Below are 24,190 nucleotides of genomic sequence, written 5' to 3' on the forward strand. Positions count from 1 at the left end.
GATGGTCTCGTTCTCTTGACCTCGTGATCCACCCGCCTCGGCCTCCCAAAGTGCTGGGATTACAGGCTTGAGCCACCGCGCCCGGCCCCTTTAGCCACATCTTAAAGAATCTCAGAGAAGAATCTGACCAAAGATCAATTCAGAAAAGACTTTGGCTAGGTCCAGAAGGCGCACTATTCTAAAGAATTAAAATAGCAGCAAAAAACAAAGACATTAGACATTTGAAAGTCACTTCACTGGTGTTTTCCCTACACAAATGCTAATTTTATTAATTAAAAATAAATGAATGCAAAATTTTCTATAAATAAATTTATTTTATGTTTACATCAGCTAGGAAATCAATACTTCATAAATGAAGGATATTTACAATCATAAATGTAAACAAAAAGTGACTACCGCTTATTATAGCATCACTGGCTTTGAGGAAATATTATGAAAGTCTCTGGGATAAACCAAAGCAATGGAGCCAAGTGAGCTTAACTATGAGCAAGCTTGATGGACAGAGTAAGGTTCTCTAAAACATAAAGTGTGAATAACAAACATATCATTGGGTTGTGGGGAGAAAATATTAGAATTTCCATTCCTATTTTTTGTTTTATTTTAAACCAAAAATAGAGGAATTGCATTTTCCAAATGTTTCATACGTGTGTATGCGTGTGTATTCAATGCTCAGTAACACTGGAAGACATGTACAATTGTCATACTGTGGCGCCACAAATTTAGATAGCAAGCTGGATCCCCAGAATCTACAGAGTCTGCCTGGACCCACCCAGAGAACTTATTCAAGACAAGGTAAGCGACCAGATCTGTGTTGATCAAGACTGGGCTTTGGAGAGGCTTCCTAATCCAACAGATATCCCCTGAAAAATGAGTCACTTCAATCATAAGTCTAGAAAATACTGTGGTAAAAATTACCTCACAGTCTTCCTGAAAAGTGCTGAATCCCCTTTAGACCCCTCACTGGCTATGCAATCTTTAACAAGCTTCTCTGACTCTTCATTATAAAACAGACATAACTTATCTCACTGAGAGGGCTGCTTTAAAGATAAAATGAGATTACTGATTACAATTGATTCTAATTTTATTTAAAAGCCTTTACAAATGCTCATAATATTTGAAACAGTATTTCCAAGTTCTAAATTTAACTCATTGGCATATTTTCAGCTCATATTCTTAGAAGAGAGTGTTTACCATTCTTACAGCTGTGTTTTGTTACTACAAAGATAACTAATATGTCACAAATGAAAATTCATTTGCACACACAGGAATCAGAAGTCACCTAGTTTGCATTATCAAAAAACAGGAGCTGGCCTGCTGTGCACATGGAATTCTTTTAAGTTCTATCGTTGTTTTTCAATGGTTTCTATACCACTTACAAGCAGAAGCACCCAACATCCTAAATTTCTGTTTCTTGCTTTTGGAATTGTGAGTTCATGACAATTGGGGCATCAGTAATCACACATGCAGGCAGATATAACACTGAATATGCCTTTCAGTTCCTTGCACCTGGCATTGTGTTTTGTTCTAACAGGTGCCTCAAATACACTTCTTTTAATTCAAAAAGTATACAGTCATCTAAAATAACCTCCAAACCATAAAGCTTCCATGCATTTTTTATGTACCTCTGGGGCTTGTATTTCCAAAATTGTACCTATATCTGAAGCTGATCTATTTCTTTCTCATTGCCAGCAGAAACTACTACTTTGGGCCTTTCTAAATGATTTTCTGTATCTAAGTGCTTGTATGTTAGTATTTAATAATCCCTTACTATATCTTACCCCCTTGTCTTATGGAAGTGTTTGTTCTCTAAGCTGTTTTTAGAAAGATGTAAGACACTAAATCAAATAAATTACTTAAAATTAGAATGGATGGGGATACATAGAGGCAATATTTTGGGTATTAAGTAGATACGTTATTCATTATACAAAAGTTAACTTTTTATAGGTTTATTTGAAGGTTAGATGGCTATATTTTGTTCAATAATTGTTATATGACTTTTTGTTAGCTTCATACTTGTGCTACATTATGAAGAAATCAGCTGGTCTTCTTGATAATTTTCTGATTTCTTTGGATTCATCTGGTCATCATTTAGATACCAGAATATTATGGGTGTGAGGGTTTTTAAAAGGAGAAAATAGGCAGGAGTTTGATCTTTTTTTGTAATATCTCCATTTTCCATGAAAAAGAAAGAACACTGATGTTTTAGACTATTGATATAATTCGTCACCCTGACATCTATATTTTGTCCCTCAAATTATGCACTTGCCATCCTACATTGATATTGGCTGCACTTTTCTTTGAGCTCTAAGTATTTTCTGTACAATGTTTTTTTCAATTTTTTTTTAAAGTTCTTTATTCTAATTGGATAGTGGGGATTCCTTTTGACATCATACAATTATAAAAATCAAAAAGATTTCTTATTCACTGTGATTTAAAAAAAAATACAGAAAGATGACTTATAGTCCTAGCAAAGTGTGAGTCTCCTTCAATTCACTTAACACACTCCAAAATATATCAGTACTATAGAAGAATGGAAGCTGTCTCACAATGGGACACAACTTTCATTACTTGATCTCTTTTAGATCTTCTTTTTAGGTGAACCCTTTATAAATATAAAATATTGGAACCATGAACTGAAAATCAAAATATTCCTTCATATTGGCAAATGTTTCCTAGTGGTCTGGTGGTCATTTAATTTTGAAAACCATTTTCTTTAGTTTTCTTGTAAATAAATTGTCCAGAGGGCAAAAGAAGTTAATGGCTTTAAGGAAGTTATAAATTTTATGTTTAGAATAATCCCTTTTAAAAATCTGACATGAACTAAATTAAATAAGACTTATTTAATTAGAAAGCTTAGATTCAATTGCTTTCTTACGCATATCCCCAAAATTAGTATTGAAATGAAAATCTGTAGGGTTAGATGCAATTTTGACAAAGGTCAACACTAAAATGTTCAGTCTAATAACTCTATTAATTCTACTAATTTGGTTGAAATACTATGCAGATGACCTTAAATTAGTAAATGTCTTATGAAATAGACCAAAAGGTCATTTCTTAGGTGGAATTGTGACATTTTCCTTCCTGTTAGTCATTTATATTATGTTATCCTTTGTGAAATCTGAAAATTGTTTTAGTAGATTTAATTATGGATAGTGAACTATCCATTTTCTGTAGTAACTACCAGTATGGCAAAGAATACATGTACAATCTATTCATTATAACAGAATTTGTAGTATTTTACTTTAAAATAAGTTTTTAGTTAATCCAGGTTAATTCTCAGAGTACAATTTGCTTATTTCCTGGAACAAAACCAAAATAAATCAGTAGATATCTTTACAGTTGATAGCATGATCATTAGCAACGCTCCTGCTCCTCACAGAATGTCTTTAAGCATCTTAACAATGTTTAATTTCAGTTTGTCTAATCTGAGCATATTTAAAAACAGAAGTTAATCTTTCTTTTGAAAGCCAGTCATAATAGATTTAAAAACACATAACTGCTTTAATAAAAATGTAGTTTCAGAAGAGAAGATTGGCAAATGATGAAGTACTCACTTTATTATTACTAGGTAAAGAAGCTGAAATGTCTGATGCAACTTAGATAAAGACATTTCAAAGTTTCTGTGGGCCAGTGCCAATATATGTAATTTATCAACACTACCTACAGTTTGCAGTGATCTAACAACGTATTATTTTACATTTCATTCTTTTATTGGAAATTTCCTTTTGGAGGAAGTGAAGAATACATATGCAAACCTTCATTCTTGATTAAAATTGGTGGTGTCAAATTCTGTTCTCCAGATGGTACACAGTCCACCAGAAAGGAACAGAAGGGATCTATCCAATACTGGGTACCTACTGCATGCTTCCACTGTTCTGTTACTTGTTTTATTTAATCCACCTTAAAATCCAACACAATTTCTGGCTGCTTTGTTTAGAAACTAACTACAGAAGCTAATATTCTTACACTAAAAATATCTCTTGAGTTAAATGTCACTTTATTGTTATAACAAAGATTAATATCTAGCCTAACCATGAGTTAGAAATGTCCAACTAGGAGTAAAGAATAATTGGCTCAAGATCTTCCAATTCAGATATTGGTAAGATTTTTTCGAAAGTTAAAAACTAAAATGTAACCTTTGGGAGGTTTTTGGAAAACATATTTGTAGAGTTTTTTGCTCAAAGTATTATTTGAATTTTAAAGTTTTACAAAACATCATACACAGAGGCCTGAGAAATGTCTTTGGTTTAGGGCTGCCTGAGGCCCTCACACATTTTTGCCATGTTCAGATAGGAATAGCTAACGATTTTATGATTAGCAGTAAGTCAAAAAAGCTAACCAATTAGGTAGGATCACCTCTTTAAAAAAATCACACAGGAACATTTGCTTGAGAAGTTCCAGACATTTTGATCTTATAGAAGTGACTAGACAAAACATTGGAGTAATAAAAAGAATAGAATGTTAAAATGATATTTGAATACATATGAATTCCCAAAAGGATACATAAGAATTCTTTCAGCTGTGTCACAATTAGGCATACGGGTATTTTGGGGGGCTGAATTTACAATTGTATTGCTAGGTATCTGATTAGGTTTTAGAAAAACCTATTAAACTGAAGTAAAACTCTATTGGGGGTCACATTTTTAGTTGTGACATTTATTAAAAGACATTTATTAAAAAATTCGCAAGACATTGATAATGAAGGAAGGGATTTTAAATGGCACACATGGCTTTTCTTCTGAGGAGCTACTGCTCAGAATTGATGCATATTAGTTAAAAATATACGTAATTCAGGGACATCTGATTTTATAAATAAATTCAGGATAAAAATTAACCTCTACATTGCCTCTATATAAACAACCTAAGAAGAATATCACCCCATGGGTTATCTATGAAAATGTTAATCTTATTTTCAACAAAAATACTAACAAGCATAACAATATACAATTGAACAGATTATAGTCTCTTGAGGGGAAAACACTAAAAAATAGTCACAATTCTGGGCTTTTTTCTGGCATTATGTCAGAGAATAAATAAATAAAAGAAAAGATGTCAATTTGCTTTGTAGACTCTGCATATGTTTTGACACAACAAAAATTAGACACATTAGAAGAGTGAGAACTTGAATTGACAGAAAGTCTATTATCAAAAAAAATCAATCAATTTTAGCATGCAAGTGATTTTAAGAAGATAGTTGAAAAATTGTCTTGAACAAAGTGATAGATGGGGGCTCATAATGAAGGTTACGCCATGATTCATGTAAAAATATCTGTTTGATTTTTATCTTCCCAAGGAAATTTGCCATTTGCAATTTCTTTGCAGATGTTTCTAGAATCTACCACCCTCCTGAATTACTTATGGGGTGTAAAATAGTTTGCCTTATTCCACACAGCATTATGACTCACAAATAACATTAGCTATATGCAGCCAATCTGATACATGACTGGAATATTTAAATATTTAGAATACACAGCATTGAAAAAATTTAAATTCATCATTGTCAAGCCTAACAGATGAAAAGTAGATTTTCTATGATTTCTTCAAAGTAAGAACCTGAAAACTTCATGACGGCAATGTAATATAAAAATTTAGTTTCTTTAAAAAAAGGTCAGCTCTTCAACAAGAATTTTTAGATTTATCTTGCAAATATTAAAATATTGAGAATACGTACCAGATAGCCTCTGAAATTGGGGATCAAACTTATATGCTCTATTGGCTCAAACTGATAACTGGAATTCTTTTTGGAATGAATGATTCATTTATTCACTCAACAAATCTTTATGGAGTGCCCACCATGCATCAGGTTAGTTAGATGCTGAACAACAAGTTGAAAAAGTCAGGACAGGCATGGTCTCAGCCTCTTCAAACAAACAGCCTAACATAAAAACACAACTTCCAATACAGTGGGAAAATGCTATGTGACAAAATTACAGAGGATGTAGTAGTATACAGGAGAGAGATTTTAAGTCAGAAGTGGGCAGAATGGATTTGGCAGCAAAACCTTCCCGGAGAAAGGTACAGCTGAACTGAAACTGAAGGATTTAAATACAACAGAAGGCAGATAATGCTGGGGGTAGAGTCTCTTTCCATTCATTTCGTGTAGCAAGAGGACATTTATAAAGGATGAGAAGACGGTACTTGGTTTAAGTACAAGCAAATTTAGAAGAGTACGGTAAGAAACAAACTGGGGCCAAATCACGCAAAAACTCTTAGGCTATATTAAGGAACTTGCACTTTATTCTGAAACAGGGAATCATGAAGAGTTTTAAACAACTGAGTAAGAGAATCATATTTGCCTTTGAGGATAAAACACACAGGAGTTACAACTTAAGAAATGAATTTTTAGAGAGTGAAACCAGAAATGAAAAAGCTGGTTAAGAGGCTTCTGTGAAAGCCATATGAAAGAGGGTGGCGGCACAGATGATGGAAGTAGCAGTGGAGATGGTAAGAAGGGACATGATCTTAAGATATTTGAGTCATTTTGTCATAGCTGAAATTACCAATACTTGCTAAATCAGTTAATGTGAGTGCATGGAGTTGGTAAAACAGGTGTTAGGAGGAAGATAATGGGAAGAAAAGGGTGACCTGGAAAGGACATTGGGAAACATCTGCTACAAGGATGGAGGATAATGGAATATAGTGTAAGCTAAGTCAGATAAAAGGAATATTTTAAGGAAGAGGTAATGCCTTAAGAGCTTAAACAGTGTGTTGCTCACTGATGTATCATCACAACTTATCATGTTATGTGATGCTTTCTGGGTTTCTCAGGTTCATCACAAATAAACATCACAAATAAATTTAATTTAAGAAGCACTCCTACTTATAAGGTTGGGTGCTGGGATGATATATCAGAAAACATACTCCTTACCTTCAAAGAGTTCATAGAACAGTAATAGGAGAGAGATTTACACGATTACCCATAATGTGTGCTAGCCAATGAGAACTGAATAAAGCTCTGCATCAATAAAGAATGTTAAGGGAAAGTAGGAGAAAAGTGAATATTTCTACTTGTGAGTATAAGAGAAAGAAAGGTCAACTGAAAAAAAAACTGAAAAGAGAGGCCGGATGTGGTAGCTCATGACTGTAATCCCAACACTTTGGAAGGCTGACGCAGGAGGACTGGTGGAGGCTGGGAGTACAACATCACCCTGAGCAACACAGTGAGACACCTGTCTCCACAAAAGAAAAACAAATTAGCTGGGTATGGTGATGTGCAGCTTAGTCCTAGCTATTTGGTAGGCTGAGGCAGGAGGACCACTGGAGCCCAGGAGTTTAGGGCAGCAGTGAGCTACGATTGCACTACTGCTCTCCAGCCTGGGCAACAGAGTGAGCCCTGTCTCAAAAAGAAGAGAGAAGCAGAGAGGAGAGACTATTGCAAATTTCAGGTAACTTGATAAGAAGAGTTACAGATTTGGCAAATCCTGTTTGATAGGGGTGCAATTAGCTGTTTTAAATTGTTTTCATAGTTTCTGGAAATGCAATGAACTACTAGAGTTTGTAAACTCATGAATACAGCATAAAAATCAACAAGAAAGAACTTGTATCTTTCACTATAAAGTGATCTCATTACGGAATTAAGTTGTTTTACTTTTCTTTGCTACAGAAGCCATTAACAAACCTGTGCATATTTAAACGTGCTCCACAAATAACTGAATTTCATGAAGATTGTTTTAAAAAGCACTGACTGTAACCTCACATCATTTGCAAATGATAAATAAATTCTGTAGTATCTATGGTTTCCTTCTATAAGCAAGATCCGTTTTGAGAATGTAATCAAACATCTTCATTGATTAGCAACCACAGGTAAGGAGCTAACATGTCATGAGTCATGATTCTATGTGTACAGTATGCAGGTCAGTGGCATGATTTCAATACCCTTTGGATTCCTGCTGTCATGCTTTCAAAGCCAATATTAACACAAAACATTAGAATGGGTGAGAGTTAAGATGCAAATGCTCTCCTAATCAATCAATTGACATACACATAGTGTGATCTGGTACAATCTCCTGCATCAAGCTGACAGTAGCATCTGTAAATCAACACCAGCGTAAAAATAGCCCACAGACATGCCTTCGTAAGAAATTTGTGTTTCACCAATTTAGTTAAGCCAAAGATGAAGGCACATTTAAATTAGCATTAAGGTAATGACTCTGACATTCACTTAATCAACAGTAAACCTTCGAAGAAAGAAAAGTGGTGGATAATGAAACAGTTCTGGAAAATTTTACCTGTAACCATTGTGACTGGTCATTGTGGCCAGAAGTCCAGGCATTCACTTTGCCTTGCTTGTCCAGCCGAGCTTTCCTTGGTTCCCAAGTGAACATGTCCATGTTGAGCGTTCTGAAGATGCTGGAGGCAGTGATCTGATAGTCTTGTATATGTCCTGATTTCATACCCAGAGGCTCAGAACAACCTTAGAGAAAATGAGACAGGCTCCATGAGAAAAACACTTTATTACCCTGGAACTTTTCTGTGTTCATTTTGGATAGGAAAGAGAAGACTAAACATAATGCTATTCATTCCTCCAAAGAGAAAGCATCTAAATTCAAAAAAAAGCTATAATCAGAAATAAATCTGAAACAAAATCGAAAAGCAAGATAGTCAATTCAAGCTATTTTGTCAGAATATATTTTGGAAAAATTGAAAACAAGACAGACAATTTAAACTACTTTTCTGTGACAGATGACTCTGCACAATGAAAACAATCTTGAAATGCTCTATCCTGCCTCATTACGAGAGGGTTCCCGACTGCTCCCTAGTTTTCAAGTTCCATTGTGTCTTTAAAAATGGGATATTTTATCACAAAGTATATTTGTTTTTCTTTATCTGTTTTCATATTACTGCAAATGAAAATTCCCTCAGTACAAAGTCGTTTTCACAAACTGCTCCACTGTTATATTTTAAACTGAATAGCATTTTGTTTTTCAAGAAATATGTTAATCTTTATCACTGATCCTTATAACACCAAAATGGCTTCTTCTGTAAGACAGGAATCTAATATTTACTGAGTGTATACCATGGGCTGGGCATTGTGGAAGTGTAATTTAAACTAATAGATAACAGAAAATAATAAGACGATTCTACCAAAATTGGACTACTCCTGGACAAAACTTTGATAAATTATTTTATTTCAATCATATTCAATAACCTATATAGTTTAGGTGTTTTTGTTAGATTCTCAAATCTACCACATATAGTTTTTAGTTTAATGTGGTAAAAATTTTGGCTTGCCTGTTCTTGAAAAATTATATGCATGAACATATGTTTGTGTGTGTATATATATACACACAATTTCCCAATCTTGAATTGCAACTGTGACAAATGCTCTTCACAAATTTTGTAATAAAGAGCATGATTCTATCACGAAACAAGCCAGGGGCTGAGTCTGTTAAATTTTGGTCAAGTAACTCACAAGGTGAGTTTGATTATCAAGGAAGCGAAGACGAAAAGAGGACACTTCTGCAACCCAGTACTTTCTCCTCACACTCTACGGTCCCATTTTCCAGCTGTGTGGTCTTACCCTGTTATTTAATTACTTTCTGCCTCAATTTACTCATCTTTAAGATGGTGATAAGAATAGAAACTACCTCAAAGAAGTGTTCTAAGAACTTAGTTAATAAACATAAAGTACTTAGAAACACTGCTGGCACACAGCATTCAGTCAATGTTAGCTATTTGTATGATTTCTGTAAAACTCATCTCGACAGATGGCAATGGTAAGTTCCGGAATATCAGCATATCAACAAGTACTACATAATATTTAATAATTGGGTACAGTTTCTAAAACTAGACCCTTTTGACAGTCTAAACTACAAAAGAGGTGCTTTAGAACTCTTCATTGATCAGTAAGTCTTAGCTAAAACTAATTGCTTTCTGTCCTGGTCAATCTAGATTACTTCCTCCTTCTTGAAGCTCCTCATATTTCCCTTCACCTCCACCATCTAGGAAATGTATATCCTATGAAAACATGGAAAACATGGCATGGAGGGCTGTGTGTCTTAACACGAGTGCATTTTGGTGTAGGAGATACGTATCTGAAGCCTCCTGATTAAGAGAGCTGTAATGCCTACATGTATATTCTGGGTGAAAAAAAAGTCATAACAATTCTCTAAGATTATAGAAAGTTAGGCCATCCTTAATGGCATGCTGTTTATCTTCAGGAAGTTAGTTCCATGGTAACATGCATTATCTGCATTGAAAACTGACTTGTTCTTTTATCCCCATCTTTGCCTCTGCCTGCATCCCACTCCCCATCTTTGAAAACTTTGCTTAGTTTGCAGGAGATACAGGGAAGAGGAAAGGTAGTTGTTTCCCTTATTTTGTGATATAATATAGTATAGAAGTAATTAATGGAAAAGGAATGCCTTAACTTTGACCATTTCTGTTTAGCCCTAAAATTCACTTCCTAGCCATTCTGTTGTCTAGTATTTAGCTCAGAAGTGCCAAATATTTATTTGTTCATAATGAACATTCCTCCTCTAATTACGGTCATAATCTGTTTCATTCCAAACATTTTAAGTCATACCTCTTTCAGATAGTTTAGGAGATGATCTTTAGAAGTGTCTGGGAAGAGATTACCTGCTGATCTTCTAGGCAGGGTGAAAGATTTTAACAACAATTTACTGAATACAATAAGGCTTTACAGTGTTCCACTAGAGAGTGGAAAACAGTTTGGTACATTACATTAGTGTTTATTTCCAAGTGTTACAGCTAACCTCTCTGCCAGTGTGCCTCATGCCACAAATTTTACTTCTTATCCATATAATTTCATGCATATAAATTAATTAACTCTTTTTACCAGTGTGGCCAGCACTTGAACAAAATGAAGTGTTAACAATTAAATTGGTATTTCTATAGTGAAGTGCTCTGGTTTTTAGAAGCATCTACTCTCTGCATGCAAGTTCAAAATCAATTTGCTGTGCTGGGAGATGCAGCACTGCTTCCTTTTGAGAAAATAAAACCTGTAAAGTGTCAGGTGTAACCTCTTGTCAAACTTGGAAGTAAAATATATTCACATCTTAGGGGCGTAACCATGCCATATATGAAAGACTGACCCTCATGAATCAAAAGACTAAAAAATTGTGGAAGGTGATGTTAAGCAACTAAAAACCATGTGGCTTGCAGCAGACCTCATCATATTGTGGCTTCCTCTTGATTGCTTTATGATAAATGGCTTAGGGATGACACCGGTCTGTAATGATATAGTGACACGGAATACAAACACTGTACAGCAATAAGTCTGCTAAGATTTACTGGATCTTAACAGCTGGAGTAAATAAACTGAATTAAATTACCAAAATAAGGAAAAGACCTCTGTTAGGATAATTAATGGTACTAAAGCACATGTTGGTTGCTTTAAAAAATACACCAACATAGAATATGAAAATATGATCCTTAAAATAGGTTCACTTGCCTGTCCAGATTACTCTAATTCTTAAAATGTAATGGGCTTATTTTATTTACTTGAAAATCACTCCTTTTCAAGGCAACACAAATACATGCAGGAAGAGAAACGGATATAAAGCATGCACATTAACCTATAGGTAACCTCTTGAAATGAATAAAAAGCTCACAGTTGTCTCTTTGTAGGGACTTTTTCTCCTATTTTTAATTAAGTGTATTGTTTTAGGTTTGGTAAAGGTTTTTCCTCACTTCAGGATTACATTAAAAAGTGGAGCACACATGCACTTCTAGTTTTCTTCACAGTTGTTTGAACAAAATAATTTCAGGCCATTACGGCAAAGACAGTTTGTAAATTGTGATGCCAGAAATATGAGAACAACTACCAAAAATCTAACAAGTGAAATGCCTAGAAAAAATTTTCTATTTCATTCAGAATCTAGCTATATCGAAATGGGGCCACTGTAACATCCACACATTAAGTCTTCACCTTTATATCTAATATTGATGTTCCTGGGGGACTCTGAGTCCTTTGATGGATTATCCTTGAGCTGGATAACCACTATTTGTACAATAAGCAGGTTGCTAGCTAAGAATGATCCAAGAATGAATTTATACTAGCAATCTTGGTATTGAAATATTGTCCCCTTGGGAGGAATGACAAATTTACATGTTTCATAAAACCTAAAAAAAAAAGTTCTTATAGTAAGCAGACAAAGATAAAGTTCTTATGGTAGATGGACAAAGGTAAAGCTTACTTTTCTGTGTCATGTAGCCTACTCTTTACTGCAGTGTATGAGGTCAGCCAGATTCCAGTTTTTACTGAAATTTTGTTACAAAACACAAATCATAGTTATTATGCCAAACAATGAGACACATCTAAAAGTAACAAGTTTCCCCTGAGAATTCCTTGTGCTTTCTTTGATCACTCAACAAAACACATTACTCTTTCTATATTAATTCTACCCTGTAGCATGTTTTAGAACTTGCTTATTCTACACATAAACACACACTGGTTCTCCCCGAATCATGTTGTAGACATTTTGCAGCAGAAATAAATTTCTATGGTTGTTGAATTTGCAGGTTAGTAACAGGCTACATACAAATATGCCTTTTTGTTTTCTTTAAATAGAATACAGAAAGAGTTAATATGAAACTTACCAGACAGTTCACAGCCAAGAAGTTCCATTCGCAAAGTGCAATGTCTTCGACAAACTTGAGGATAGAGTCTTACATACTGAGCTTTTATGGGCGGTGTAAAAGAGTTAGCATAAGGAGTGTTGTTATCAACGTTTCCACGAAACACCTATATAAAAACATAATACAAAGTTTAAAATTATTCATTGCAACAGCTTCTTTACCTATATTTACATATTGACCTTATCTGTACCTTACCGAGAATAATCCTTCAAAGATCAGATTACGTAATTTGGGAGTATGGAGCATTTGAGAAGTACCTTCCCATGAGGAATGAATATAAAACCCATACATAAAATTCTAATTAAAACTGTAAACCACTGTGGCCCATGATATGATCTATATTCTACAATGATGATCTTGTCAATTTTAAGGCCAATCTTTCAGAACAAGGGAAGTGCTGTTCTTTTTTGAGAAATGGACATCTTAAATCCTTCAATTTAATCTGGGACTGTCTGTTCATTTTACCGCTTAGTATTCATACTGTTTGAGGCAGAATCTAGTCTTCGCTACTGCTTCCTGATCATCTAGTCTCTCTAATGCTACGATTAGATTTATGATGCTGTAAGGTTTGACTCATCAAGATTATATCTTTATAAACTAGTCCCAAATAATTGGATAATAGACTTAGAATTCCTTATTAAAATTTCCTTATTAAAAACTATGTTTGCCTCTAAAAATCAAGTAATAAAATGCGTCATTGTAAATTCATGAAGACTTATTCTTATTTTATATTTTATGTAAACCAAAAACCTTATTTAAATTCATTTAAGAGGGTAATTTTAAAAATATTTTATATAATTTATTAGAGTCTAGTATAATGTTTGATTTTAAATGGCATGATCTGCAGTCCTGACGTTTTTAAAATTAAATTTTTTTGAGGAAGAACTAACAAAAGAATTGGGAATATCATAGGAATAGAAAAGGAGATACTGAATATTCTAGCCAATATCTCTAAGCTATTTTATTTTGTTAAGTAACAAATCTTTTTCCAATATGAAGCATATGAAGGTATATATCTTTTCTATCATTTAGTGCTTTTCTTGCTTTTAAGATAATAGTTTTGATTAATATAATAGTTATTTCATTAAGAAGTGTGTTAATCACAAAAGCAATAAAAATGAAATAAAAATCCATCGTTAAAATAAAGCTTAATTGTCATACAAAAGACTATGTCCATCTGTGTCAAAGTATTTGTAGTACCACCAATTAAAACCTGTGAAAATCTTAAATGTCAGCCACTTTAAATTTAGAAATTGGAGAAATGTCTACTCCCTTCACCGCACTAGCCCAATTAAAAACAAGAAGCAATGGTAGTTTAGTTTAATCAACATAAGTCTTCTCCTGAAAACCTTGTCATTGATAATCAATGATTATCAATGACATTTTACTTTTAAATTAAGTAGGTTAAATCACTCTTACCATGTCTTCATTGGTGCCTTTGACTTTGTACATTGCCCAAGTCTTTCCATCATTACTGTAGGCAATTTTGTAGGATTTTATATACTCTGGGCTTCCAATCCTCTTGGCTCCTTGGGTAATCACACCAGTAACTCTCATTTTCCTTTGCAAATTTATCTGAAAAGACAAGCGTAATCAATAATCTTATTGCTTTCAGAATAAGAAAACTGAAAATATGAATTTTAGGAATGGAACATTATTAATGCAGGTTAATAATATAAAAAGCTAATAATTTTCATGTAGTTTTTACTGATAAATATTTAAAATAGGCATATATTAAGTTTAGCTTCAAAATCTCTTTCTATAATGAAATACTATTTTTAAGTAAACAAATATTTGTGAACGGGCTATGAAAAGGGCAATTTGCCTCAGAAATATAAGTATAGAAAGCATTTGGTTTCTCATGATATGCAGATATAACTTGATAGACTGAAAAACGGGAATATTCTTTTGTCAAAGTAATCTCAGTGTCATTATTATCAACTTCTATTGTCAACATAACTGTTAATGTGTATAAACTGATTTAAGCTTCTAGAAATTTTCATTTACAATAAAACATGACAAATTCACTGAGGTCTCTGAATACCAGCATTTTAAAAAGTAAAGACAACAATGATGTCAAAATCAAAAACAAACAAATATCTCTTCAGTTTCTGTACCTTTACTCTGCAGTTTGTGGCAATTTTTTTTTTTAAATTAAATAATTCCTTTCCCTTTTTCTTCATTTTATTATATGTAAAAACTGGGATTTTTCTCTCTCATATTTTCTCCCCATTCCAAACCACTTTACAACAGTTTGCTTCAGGAGTAACACACAACAACAACAAATAATATTGTTAATATTCTTGTCATATTTAATAGAGATATCTTTTTGACGCTTAACATTTAATAACACTTAAATGCTACAAAGTAGAAAAGTGCCTTATTCATATATGGTAAACATTAAAATGTGTTCTATTCACTTTAAAATGCCTTTATTATGTCTAGAAAACCTTTTATATGTTCTTGATAAATTGCTATAAATCGCCAAAAATACAAATTGGAAAAATTTAAATATGTCATATCATGATATTAATGACTCCAAAATCATTTTCCAAAGAAAACCAGAAAATCTTCAGATTCATTCAAGTGATTAGAGTTTTCCTAGGATGAGTCTTTGAGAGTTAGCATTTAGGTACTCTATCACCATTGTTTCTGAGTCTCGTAAAGTCTCATTTTCCATGTTGAAACCTCATAAAGTCCCTCCCTCAACTATTGCCTACAAGGTGATTCTCAGGCTTACTCATATATAAAGAAAATCTGGTTTTGATTAGCAAAATTTTTGTGTTAAAATGCTGGCCCTATGGTCGCTTTTTTCCTTGAACAATGCTAAGTGGATGGACTCAGATATCCAAGCTTGGTTTTCCCATTTCAGTGTTCAGACATCACACAACCATTACAACCACGAATATATTTTAACTCCCATTCCTCTTTGGAGGGTCAAAAAGACAATGTCTGTCATAAATGTAAATTTTACTTGCTACTCTTAATATTTATCTACATTTATCTACATTAGTCCTTTAAAGATTGATTTTGAAGTTTTAACTGTGCAACTTGAAATAGGGAATGTCTGAACAACAGTTTATTTCAGTATGCTAGGTAAATTATCACGTTGCTATGGGTCACATTCTTTCAGTATTTTATGCATGATGTTTTCTTTTTCTTTTTTTTTTTTTTTATTTTGAATTTTTGTAGTTTAAACATTCCCAATGCATACAACATACACAGTGGAAACTTTGAATCATGTTTTTTCCCATTTTGGAAGCCAAGTTTCACATTTGATGTTGTTGAACATTCCTTTTTCAATTATCTTTTATCTCATTTCAGTTATCTTGTTTACACCTCTTGTAGGCGGCCAAATTACCTTTGCTAGAGTTTTGGCCCATGAGCTATAGGCACTAATTTTCTAAAGCTTTAATTGTAGATGCATAGCAGTATCAAAAAATAAAAATCTGAGTTTGTATTCTCTAAATCATTATAAATCATGTAAAAATTCTACTTCCTTTAATATTTAGAAGCTCTGCATATATATTTTAGGAAGATGGAATTGAAGTTAGTTATGCATCACCCAATTTGAATTGTGTCTAGTTTAACTTTTAGTAGATATTTGTAATTAAATTTTGGCACTGTTTCCATTAAACACAAAACTAAAATAAAAAAAAATATATAAGAACACAGGCTCAAGATCACCAAGTTTTAGTACTTACAGGTTTTAAAGTTTTGACTTTACATGTATCTAGGACTATTAAGCTTGGAAAATAAGATATTCAGTATAAAGAAGCCAAGCTGTCACCATCATAGTCATACTCAAATTTAGTACCAGTAAACTATGTTGCCATAGAAAATAAACTAAATAAGCCTTGGAGAAAATATATAGTATGATTTTGGAAACACCTCCACTTACGAACATCTGCAAGTAATTCCTTTCCATCCCATTCCAACATTATTTTGTGACCTCTTTGTAAAATAACAATGACTAAAATGTGATCTGAGTTTTATTCTCTCTGTATGAACTATCCCACATACTATGTAAAAGGTCTATTGAGGATTGCATCAGAAATTTCTAAACTATTCTCTATGAGCTTGATGGATACTTGAAAAGGGAATAAAATATTTTTATTTGTGTTATCTGATTTGAGAGAAATTGTTGTTCCACTGGGTGGTAGGTACATTGCATATCCTTAAAAAGCAAAAGTGCATTGTAAGATATTTTGAGCAATTGTTGTCCTCCTACATTAATACAAATAGGAAGAATGATAATCTGAATTTAGAATGCTTAGAACATATGCTAAGGGTATGCAGAAGGGAAGAACAGACTGATGGGGGCTTCAGTCCTGGTTCTGTTACTTCCAACCTACGTAATTTTGAACAATTTTTCTAAGCTTTTTGAAATTTAATTTCCTCTCTTGTAAAGGGGGTTTTAATAAAATATGCGAAGACTATATGATATGTAAGTGTAAATATTAACATCTGCCACCTACAAAGCTCTTAGAACAACTGTATTTTTTTAAGTTTTGTTTTTCTAAATGGAAAGAAACACTTCCTTTACATCTTCTGCCTTTAACCACTCAATGCCAGAAAAATCTGGATTTTGAGATGTGTATTTATAAAAGCTGATAATCTAATGATATGGGAAGGTGACAGGGACATGCTGGGAGGAGAAGGGTGGGGACCCTGGCGACGGCTCCATCCTCAAGCCTGTGCCCACGGATCTAGGTGAGGACAAGCACTCGTGTTTTCATGCCCAAATGTTGCATTTTCCAAAGGCACCTGGTCCACTATGCCCACATCCTGTGCCTATAAAAGCCCCAGTACCCTAGTGGGCACATACAGGTAACAGGGCATTGAGAGGAACACACCTGCAGAAGAGCACACAGCTGGCTGGTGGGCGTGGAGAGGAGCAGAGGAGCAGAAGAGCACACTGACAGGCACCGCCAGATGCTGGCAGTCCATTGACTGGCAGAACGATGTGGACACCAAGGGGAATTTGGTCAGGGCAGTTGGAGGAGAGTTTTGCCGCTAAGCAGCCCAACTCCAGGGGAAAACCACCCTCCCACTCCATATCCCTTCTGGCTCCCCATCTACCTCACTGAGAGTACTTCTAGCACGCATTAAAACCTTGCACTGATTCTCCAAGACCACGTGTGATCTGATTTTTCCAGTACACCAAGGCAGGAACCGCAGGATAGAGAAAGCCCTCTGTTCTTGTCATAAGGCAAAGGGTCTAATTTAGCTGATTAACACAAGCTGCCTACAGATGACAGAACTAAAAGAGCACACAGTAACACGCCCAGTGGGGCTTCAGGAGCTGTAAACATTCACCTCTAGAAGTTGCTCTGGGGTCAGAGCCCACGCTCCCCCACCAGCTGCCCATCTGTCTCCTCCCACTAGGGGGTTTGCACAGTGAGGAATTGAAGAAGAGAGCCACACCCCTGTGAGGGGAACAAGCAAACTTTTCCTGTTTCAATAACAACCATATGAAGATAATTTTGCAAACAACTTCCAAAGCTATATTAGGGCTACTATGGTTAAGTGTGTGTGTGTTTAAATCTAATCATGAGCTTTATCAATGGGGGCAGAATTAATGGGTTCTTGACAAGATAGCAACTAGCACGGGCTACTGGCCCTCTCTCCTGAATCCAGCACTTAAGATGCCCTGAGACAGAACATCGCTGAGCAGGCTTTGAAATTTATCAAACTCTAAAACAAAAACTATGGTAAAGCCTTAGTGTAAGTGGAAATTTGAGATCCCAGTGTATGTTTGTGTGTCTGGGCTTTATGGAGGGGAATTCAAAGGGCTCATAAACATTGTCAGGCTTGGGAAGAACTTTCTAGATGTTTTATTTCTTTTTCTCATTCCTATTTTGCTTGTTGAGCTCTTCCTAATCTACCCAGTTTCTGCCCACTACCAGTGAGAAGCAGTGGAAAAATGTGGGCCTGGCTTAGAGGCGAGTCTGTAGACACTAGCAGGCCTGAGTGTTGTACCCTCTGCCCTCCACATCCCAGTTTACGGACTAAGGAGATAAAACAGAGTGATGAGGTCCTGGTAAGAGCAGTGTCTCAGGCAGATGAAGTCTTTTTCAGGAAAGGGGGCTGCAGAGTCCGAACAGATTATAACTCTGTTATGAGGTATCCTCTCTATACCAACTCAATCCACCTGTAGTAGCTCAAGCTGGGCCATAGATTTCACCCTTCCTTCTAGGTATATCACTAGCCAAGCAATTAATAACAAATTCTCTATGGAATGTAAACACAATGATCAAAAGGAAAAAAAAAATAACAGAACTAACACTAGAATAAAGAGTAATCTAATAAAGAACAGATTCAGGTTTTAAAATTCCAAAGAAATCCCTGAAAAGACAAAGGCTTTCTGAGACATAAGACAGGAACAAGTATATAAATAAGAACCAGTAGGAAATATTGGATAATTGGATATAAAAATATAATTGTCTAAATAAAATTCCCAGTGGAGTGGTTTCAATAACAAAGAAGCAAAGAGATATAGCTGAAGAATAAACTAGTAAGCAGCAAGACAGGGTTATAAAACACTTTCCAGAAGGGAAGAGGATGAGTTGCCAAGATTGCTCATATTGGGGGATGATGCAACTAACAATTTACTTTGAAAATTCTAGAGAATTAAGGAATAGTAAAAACTAATTTAAAAGCTCTGCAAGTTTGCTTAATATAAGATCAACATGTAACTATCCTACACCAGCAATTATCAACTGAAAATATAATCAAAATACTGTGATGCTGGCACACATTGAGACATATAAATAGAACAAGATAGAAAACCAATAAATAGACTCCATATGTAGGAAACTTTTGCATATGAAATAAATGATATTTAAATGAGAAGAGAAAAGACAGACTACTAAATTGGGTTGGGACAATTTGATAAACTTCTCAAATAAATTTAGATCATTGTCTATTACCCCATCCAATAATAAGCTCCAAGTAAACTGCACACTTAAATTTAAAAGAGAAGGAAACCACAAAATAATCCGAGGAATACACGGAATTAAAAATAATCTCAGAGATGAAAATGGTTTTCTATTCATGACACTAGATTTTAAAATGCTATGAATTAAAGTAAAAATTTCTTCATGGTTACAAGCAAAATAAAGTCAAAATACAAATGACAAATAGAGATTAAACTTTTATAAAATATGTCATAGCAAAGGATTGATTAATCAAAGATATTAGAATACACATATTGACAGGTAAAGCCAACTAACCCAATAGAAAGAAATGGGCAAAGGATTTGTTTAGTAGCCAGTAAAATAAATACATGTGGACTTTAAAAGTTGCTCAATCCTATTCATAATACAAAGTAAATTAAATCTACACCAAGTCGGCATAATTCACCTATCAAAAACAAAAATAAATGTTGGAATACACAGTATTTCGAGAATGTAGAGAAACAGGAATGTTTATACCAATGAGAGTATAAATGACAGTTTTCCTGTGATAGTGTAATGATATAGTATTTATGAAAGACAATTTATTTATATGAAACATTAACAAACAAACGTTCTCTTTAACGCAGCAATTCTATTTTAAAAAGTATAGGTAAACTGATGTTGGCAAAAGGTTATTCCCTACAGCACTGTACATGATAAAACACAATTTCAACAATTAAAAGTATTTATCAATAGGCATCTAAGTAATTTTATTATGAGAAAAGTACAGAAAAGAAGATATTATTCACTTGTAAAACATAAGAACAAGAATGAAGGAGGAAGGGAAGAAGGGATAGAGGGGTGAGAAATAAATGGAGGGATGGTGGGGGGAGAGAGAGAGACAGGTATCTTAGCATATTGCTGTGGAAAGAGCACTAAGACTTCAGCAACAGGACAGAATGGCAAAACCAAATATCACATAATATCAAGTATTGGTGAAGTATTCTGATGTTGATGATGGGAGTGTAAACGATTAGTCATCTCCATCTATTCATTTTTAGTAAAATTAAGCAACCCTATTTCTGGGTATTTTTCCCTGAAAAACTTTTGCATACGTGGTCAAGAAGAAATCCATACACATATCTATTGTAATAACATTCATTTTAGCAAAGGAGAGCAGCTTAGCTGGATATCCCCAGAGGAATCAAATATTAAAATATTAAATGTACCTGTGTGTATGTGTGTATGTGAGCTCTCACACAATATATATACTTTCTAAGAATCAGAAATGATGAACTGGATTTTTATATGGCTATCTAAAAACATAAGAATATGTGGAAAAGAAACAAGGTAATTGAATACACAGAATACCATGTGTGTAAATGTAAAAACACACCTTATAATATAACAGCATGTATTCCCCAATAACTGACTTCAACATGAAGGTAGAAAGAAAGGTTACACATCAACTACTAGGTTGCACTTACATAGGGGAAGAGGAACAGAAAGGAAGGAGGAAAGGGAGTAACAATTTCCTTGCTCAGACTGATGATAATAATGTGCCTTGAAATAGGGAATTTAGTCTTAAACCAGTGCTGGCAGGTGATATCTGAATTGGGGGAAAGTTATTGAATTCTCTCATTTACTAAATGTGTGGCCATATTATGCGATAGTGCAGTTACCTACAAAAGTGATAGGTGTGTTAAATGCAGAGGTACTAAATCTCTTGGAATTTCTTGGGTGACAGAAACCTTTTGTTCTAATGTGGTGACTCTTGATAGGCTCCTGAGTAGCCTTGGGATGGGAGTGGTTGCCCAGGGAACCAATCATGTAATCAGAGGGTTGGAACTTCAGCCCCACCCCTCAACCTCTGGGAAGAGGAGAGGGGCTTAGTGCTGAGTTGACCATTACTGGCCAATGATTTAATCAATCAGGCCTAAATAATGAAACTTCCATAAAACCTTCAAATAACAGGTTTCCGTCAGCTTTCAGGTTGCTGAATTCACAGAGGACCCTGGAGGGTGACACATCAGAGAGGGGAAGGAAGTTTCCCCCATCCCTTCCCCAACATCTCACCCTATGCTTCTCATCTGCTTGTTCATCTACACCCTTTGTAATATCCTTTATAATAACCTAGTAAATGTGTTTCCCCGATTTCTGTGAGGCATCCTAGCAAATTAATTGAACCCAGGGAGGGTGTTGTGGGAACTCCAATTTATAGCCAGTTTGTCAGAAATATAAAATATAAGTGACAGCTTACTATTTGCAATTAGTGTCTGAAGTAGGAGAAAGTCTTGTGGGGCTGAGCCTTTAACCTGTGGAGTGTGCAGTAACGGGGCTAGTGTCAGAAATGAGTAAACTGTAGAGCATCCAGTCAGTGTCCACCGAATAAATGGTTATTAGTGGGGAGAATCACCTTTTTGTGACCAGAAGTAAAGTGTTAAATGTAAGAGTAGGAATTTTTTTTTACCCCTATCTCAAACAAGTCTGTTTTCAACCAGTCAGAGTGAAAACAATTCTCGTACTAGGGCTTTTGCTTGGGAGCTGGCAATACAAATGTGCCTCAGGCAAAAAGAACAGGTAACCATCTGTTTTGGGTGATACCAGAAATAACTTGAGCTTCCCAGCTAGTTCTAAATAGAGTCCCAATGATTTGGATTGCAAATATGTCACTTAAGGGATAAACAAATAAAGAGACAAGCATGATCACCAAAAGTTTCTAGTTAAAAAGCACAGTTAAAAAGTTACAAGGATTTGCAACTCCCTTGTTCTTTCACATTATCTTATTGATATAAAGTATTTTGTCAAACGCATCATTAACACATTCTCTGAAGGCTTGGGTGGTGAGAAGCATCATGAACACACCTAAGGAGAAAGGCTTTGAAGGTGTTTAAGGATAGAAAGAGTAACTCATTCTATAACTAGTCCTAGCGGCTACAGTAGAATCTCTCTTAAACCACCTCCATATCAGCAACAACCTGCCCACCAACACTCTTCACTGCCACTGTGAAACATACTCACTGCTCTACACATCAGACACATTAGGCAGCTCTCTGCTCAGCCAACTCTCTTCTGTTCTTGCAGATGAATTGCACACTAATCAAGGGTTATTTGTGTTTGTTCCCCAATCTGTTTTCAAGTTGTGATTGTTATTCTACTTATGTAATTTAATTAAACATAATCGATAAAATGTGAGTGGAAAATGTTTTTTTTTTTTCCTATGAAAACATGAAAAAGCTTCATGACAAACCTCAAAAAAGCATAGCACTAAAAAGTCTATAATATTGGGATAAGTAATTAATATCTAGGATTCTCTTCTGGAATAATTTCACCAATATGTTTAAACAAAGAAATAAAAACAAGTATCAAGTATGCATTGCTTGATGTAGTTTAAGAAACATGGTATGGAATTTAAATTTAAATTTCAATTGAGGTTTTTAGTAACTAACCAAACACTAGTTCTGTTGCTCCAGATAAAAGGACCTTTAAACTGCTATCCTCCAGTGTTCTGAATGCTGGTTAGCCTTTGACATGTGTTCAATTAACTTAACTGTCCTCTTTGGGAAAGAGGACATGGGAAAAAGAACACATATGCATAAACATAAAACTATAATCTCTTTATGATTCTCTGCACCTGAAAAAACTTCCAATTAAAGTGAAACAATTCACTACACAGCATGGAACAGAAGCAATACACCACCAGGGGTGAAATCTGTTAGCATTTCCAGGAGTCTGGGCCAGGTATAGCCATTTCCTTTGTATCTCCACCTGTTTCTGAAGGGCTTCCACTATATTGTACTCATCTCTCCTCTCTTGGTACTGGCTGTTAGAGTTTCTTCACATCCTCCGTCTCTCACAGCTCTACATTCAGGAGTGAACTGAACTGTGGCTACATGGTTTTGAAGACTTCAGCTTATGTATTAAGTATGATGAAACGGTAAATACTAAGGTAGTCTCCTATCTCCATCCAAGATGGTAAAGGGTTAGCAGACAAGTGAAAATGGATTGCCAGCTGTGGTCCCTGACTTTTTTTTATCCAGTGTATTATTTGTAGCATGCAAATAACAACAATGCCAACAGAACAGTTTCCAAATTTTGCTACGATGATACTTGTTACCTTTCCATGTGTGAAAATATTATTGGTAGCGGTAGCAAGTGTCCTGATATTTTAAATGCTGGTTTTGGATCAATTAAACATCAAGACAAAAACAAATACCACAAATAAAAAGTTAAAAGGTACTTCTGGGAAACAGAAACCTGTAATGTTCTTTATTTTAATGCACTGAAGATAAAAAGAAGTCTGCAAAACAAACAGGCACGCTATTAAAAAAGGCAGCATGTCTTCCAGAATATTAATTTCTAGCATGGTAGAATGTGAATGAATTTACAAAAAAACAGAAATAAGAGAGCTAAACAGAAGGAGTGGGTGCCTTTGGAACCCCTATGCAGTAGATATTATCAAGGGACAACTTAGCATTCTGCATTCTTTGTGTTCTTCTGGCATTATTGTAATCCAAATCTATACGATCTTAAATTTGCATTTCAAAAATAAAATAAAATAAATATATTTTAGGAATTAAATTGCATTATCACATTGAAATATATTGATATATGTTCTGAAAAATAACAAAAAGGAGTTTATTTCATGGTGTTCCTTGATAATTTAAATTTATAATCCAAAAAAAATATAT

At 34.6% G+C, this 24,190-nt stretch overlaps 1 protein-coding gene across 2 annotated transcripts in view; it reads right to left on the minus strand.

The window, feature by feature from the left end:
- EDIL3 (EGF like repeats and discoidin domains 3) overlaps positions 1-24,190 on the minus strand; it is a 429,598-nt gene that overhangs the window by 109,251 nt on the left and 296,157 nt on the right. For both annotated transcript variants that reach the window (XM_017508061.1, XM_017508053.1), the window contains 3 exons: positions 14,020-14,175; positions 12,562-12,706; positions 8,229-8,413 (listed from right to left, as the gene is read on the minus strand). In XM_017508061.1, coding sequence (XP_017363550.1) covers positions 8,229-8,413; positions 12,562-12,706; positions 14,020-14,175 — 486 coding nt within the window. The remainder of the gene's footprint in view (positions 1-8,228; positions 8,414-12,561; positions 12,707-14,019; positions 14,176-24,190) is intronic.

This window comes from Cebus imitator, unplaced genomic scaffold (assembly GCF_001604975.1).
Source record: "Cebus imitator isolate Cc_AM_T3 unplaced genomic scaffold, Cebus_imitator-1.0 Scaffold16, whole genome shotgun sequence".
NCBI classification, from domain to species: Eukaryota; Metazoa; Chordata; class Mammalia; order Primates; family Cebidae; genus Cebus; species Cebus imitator.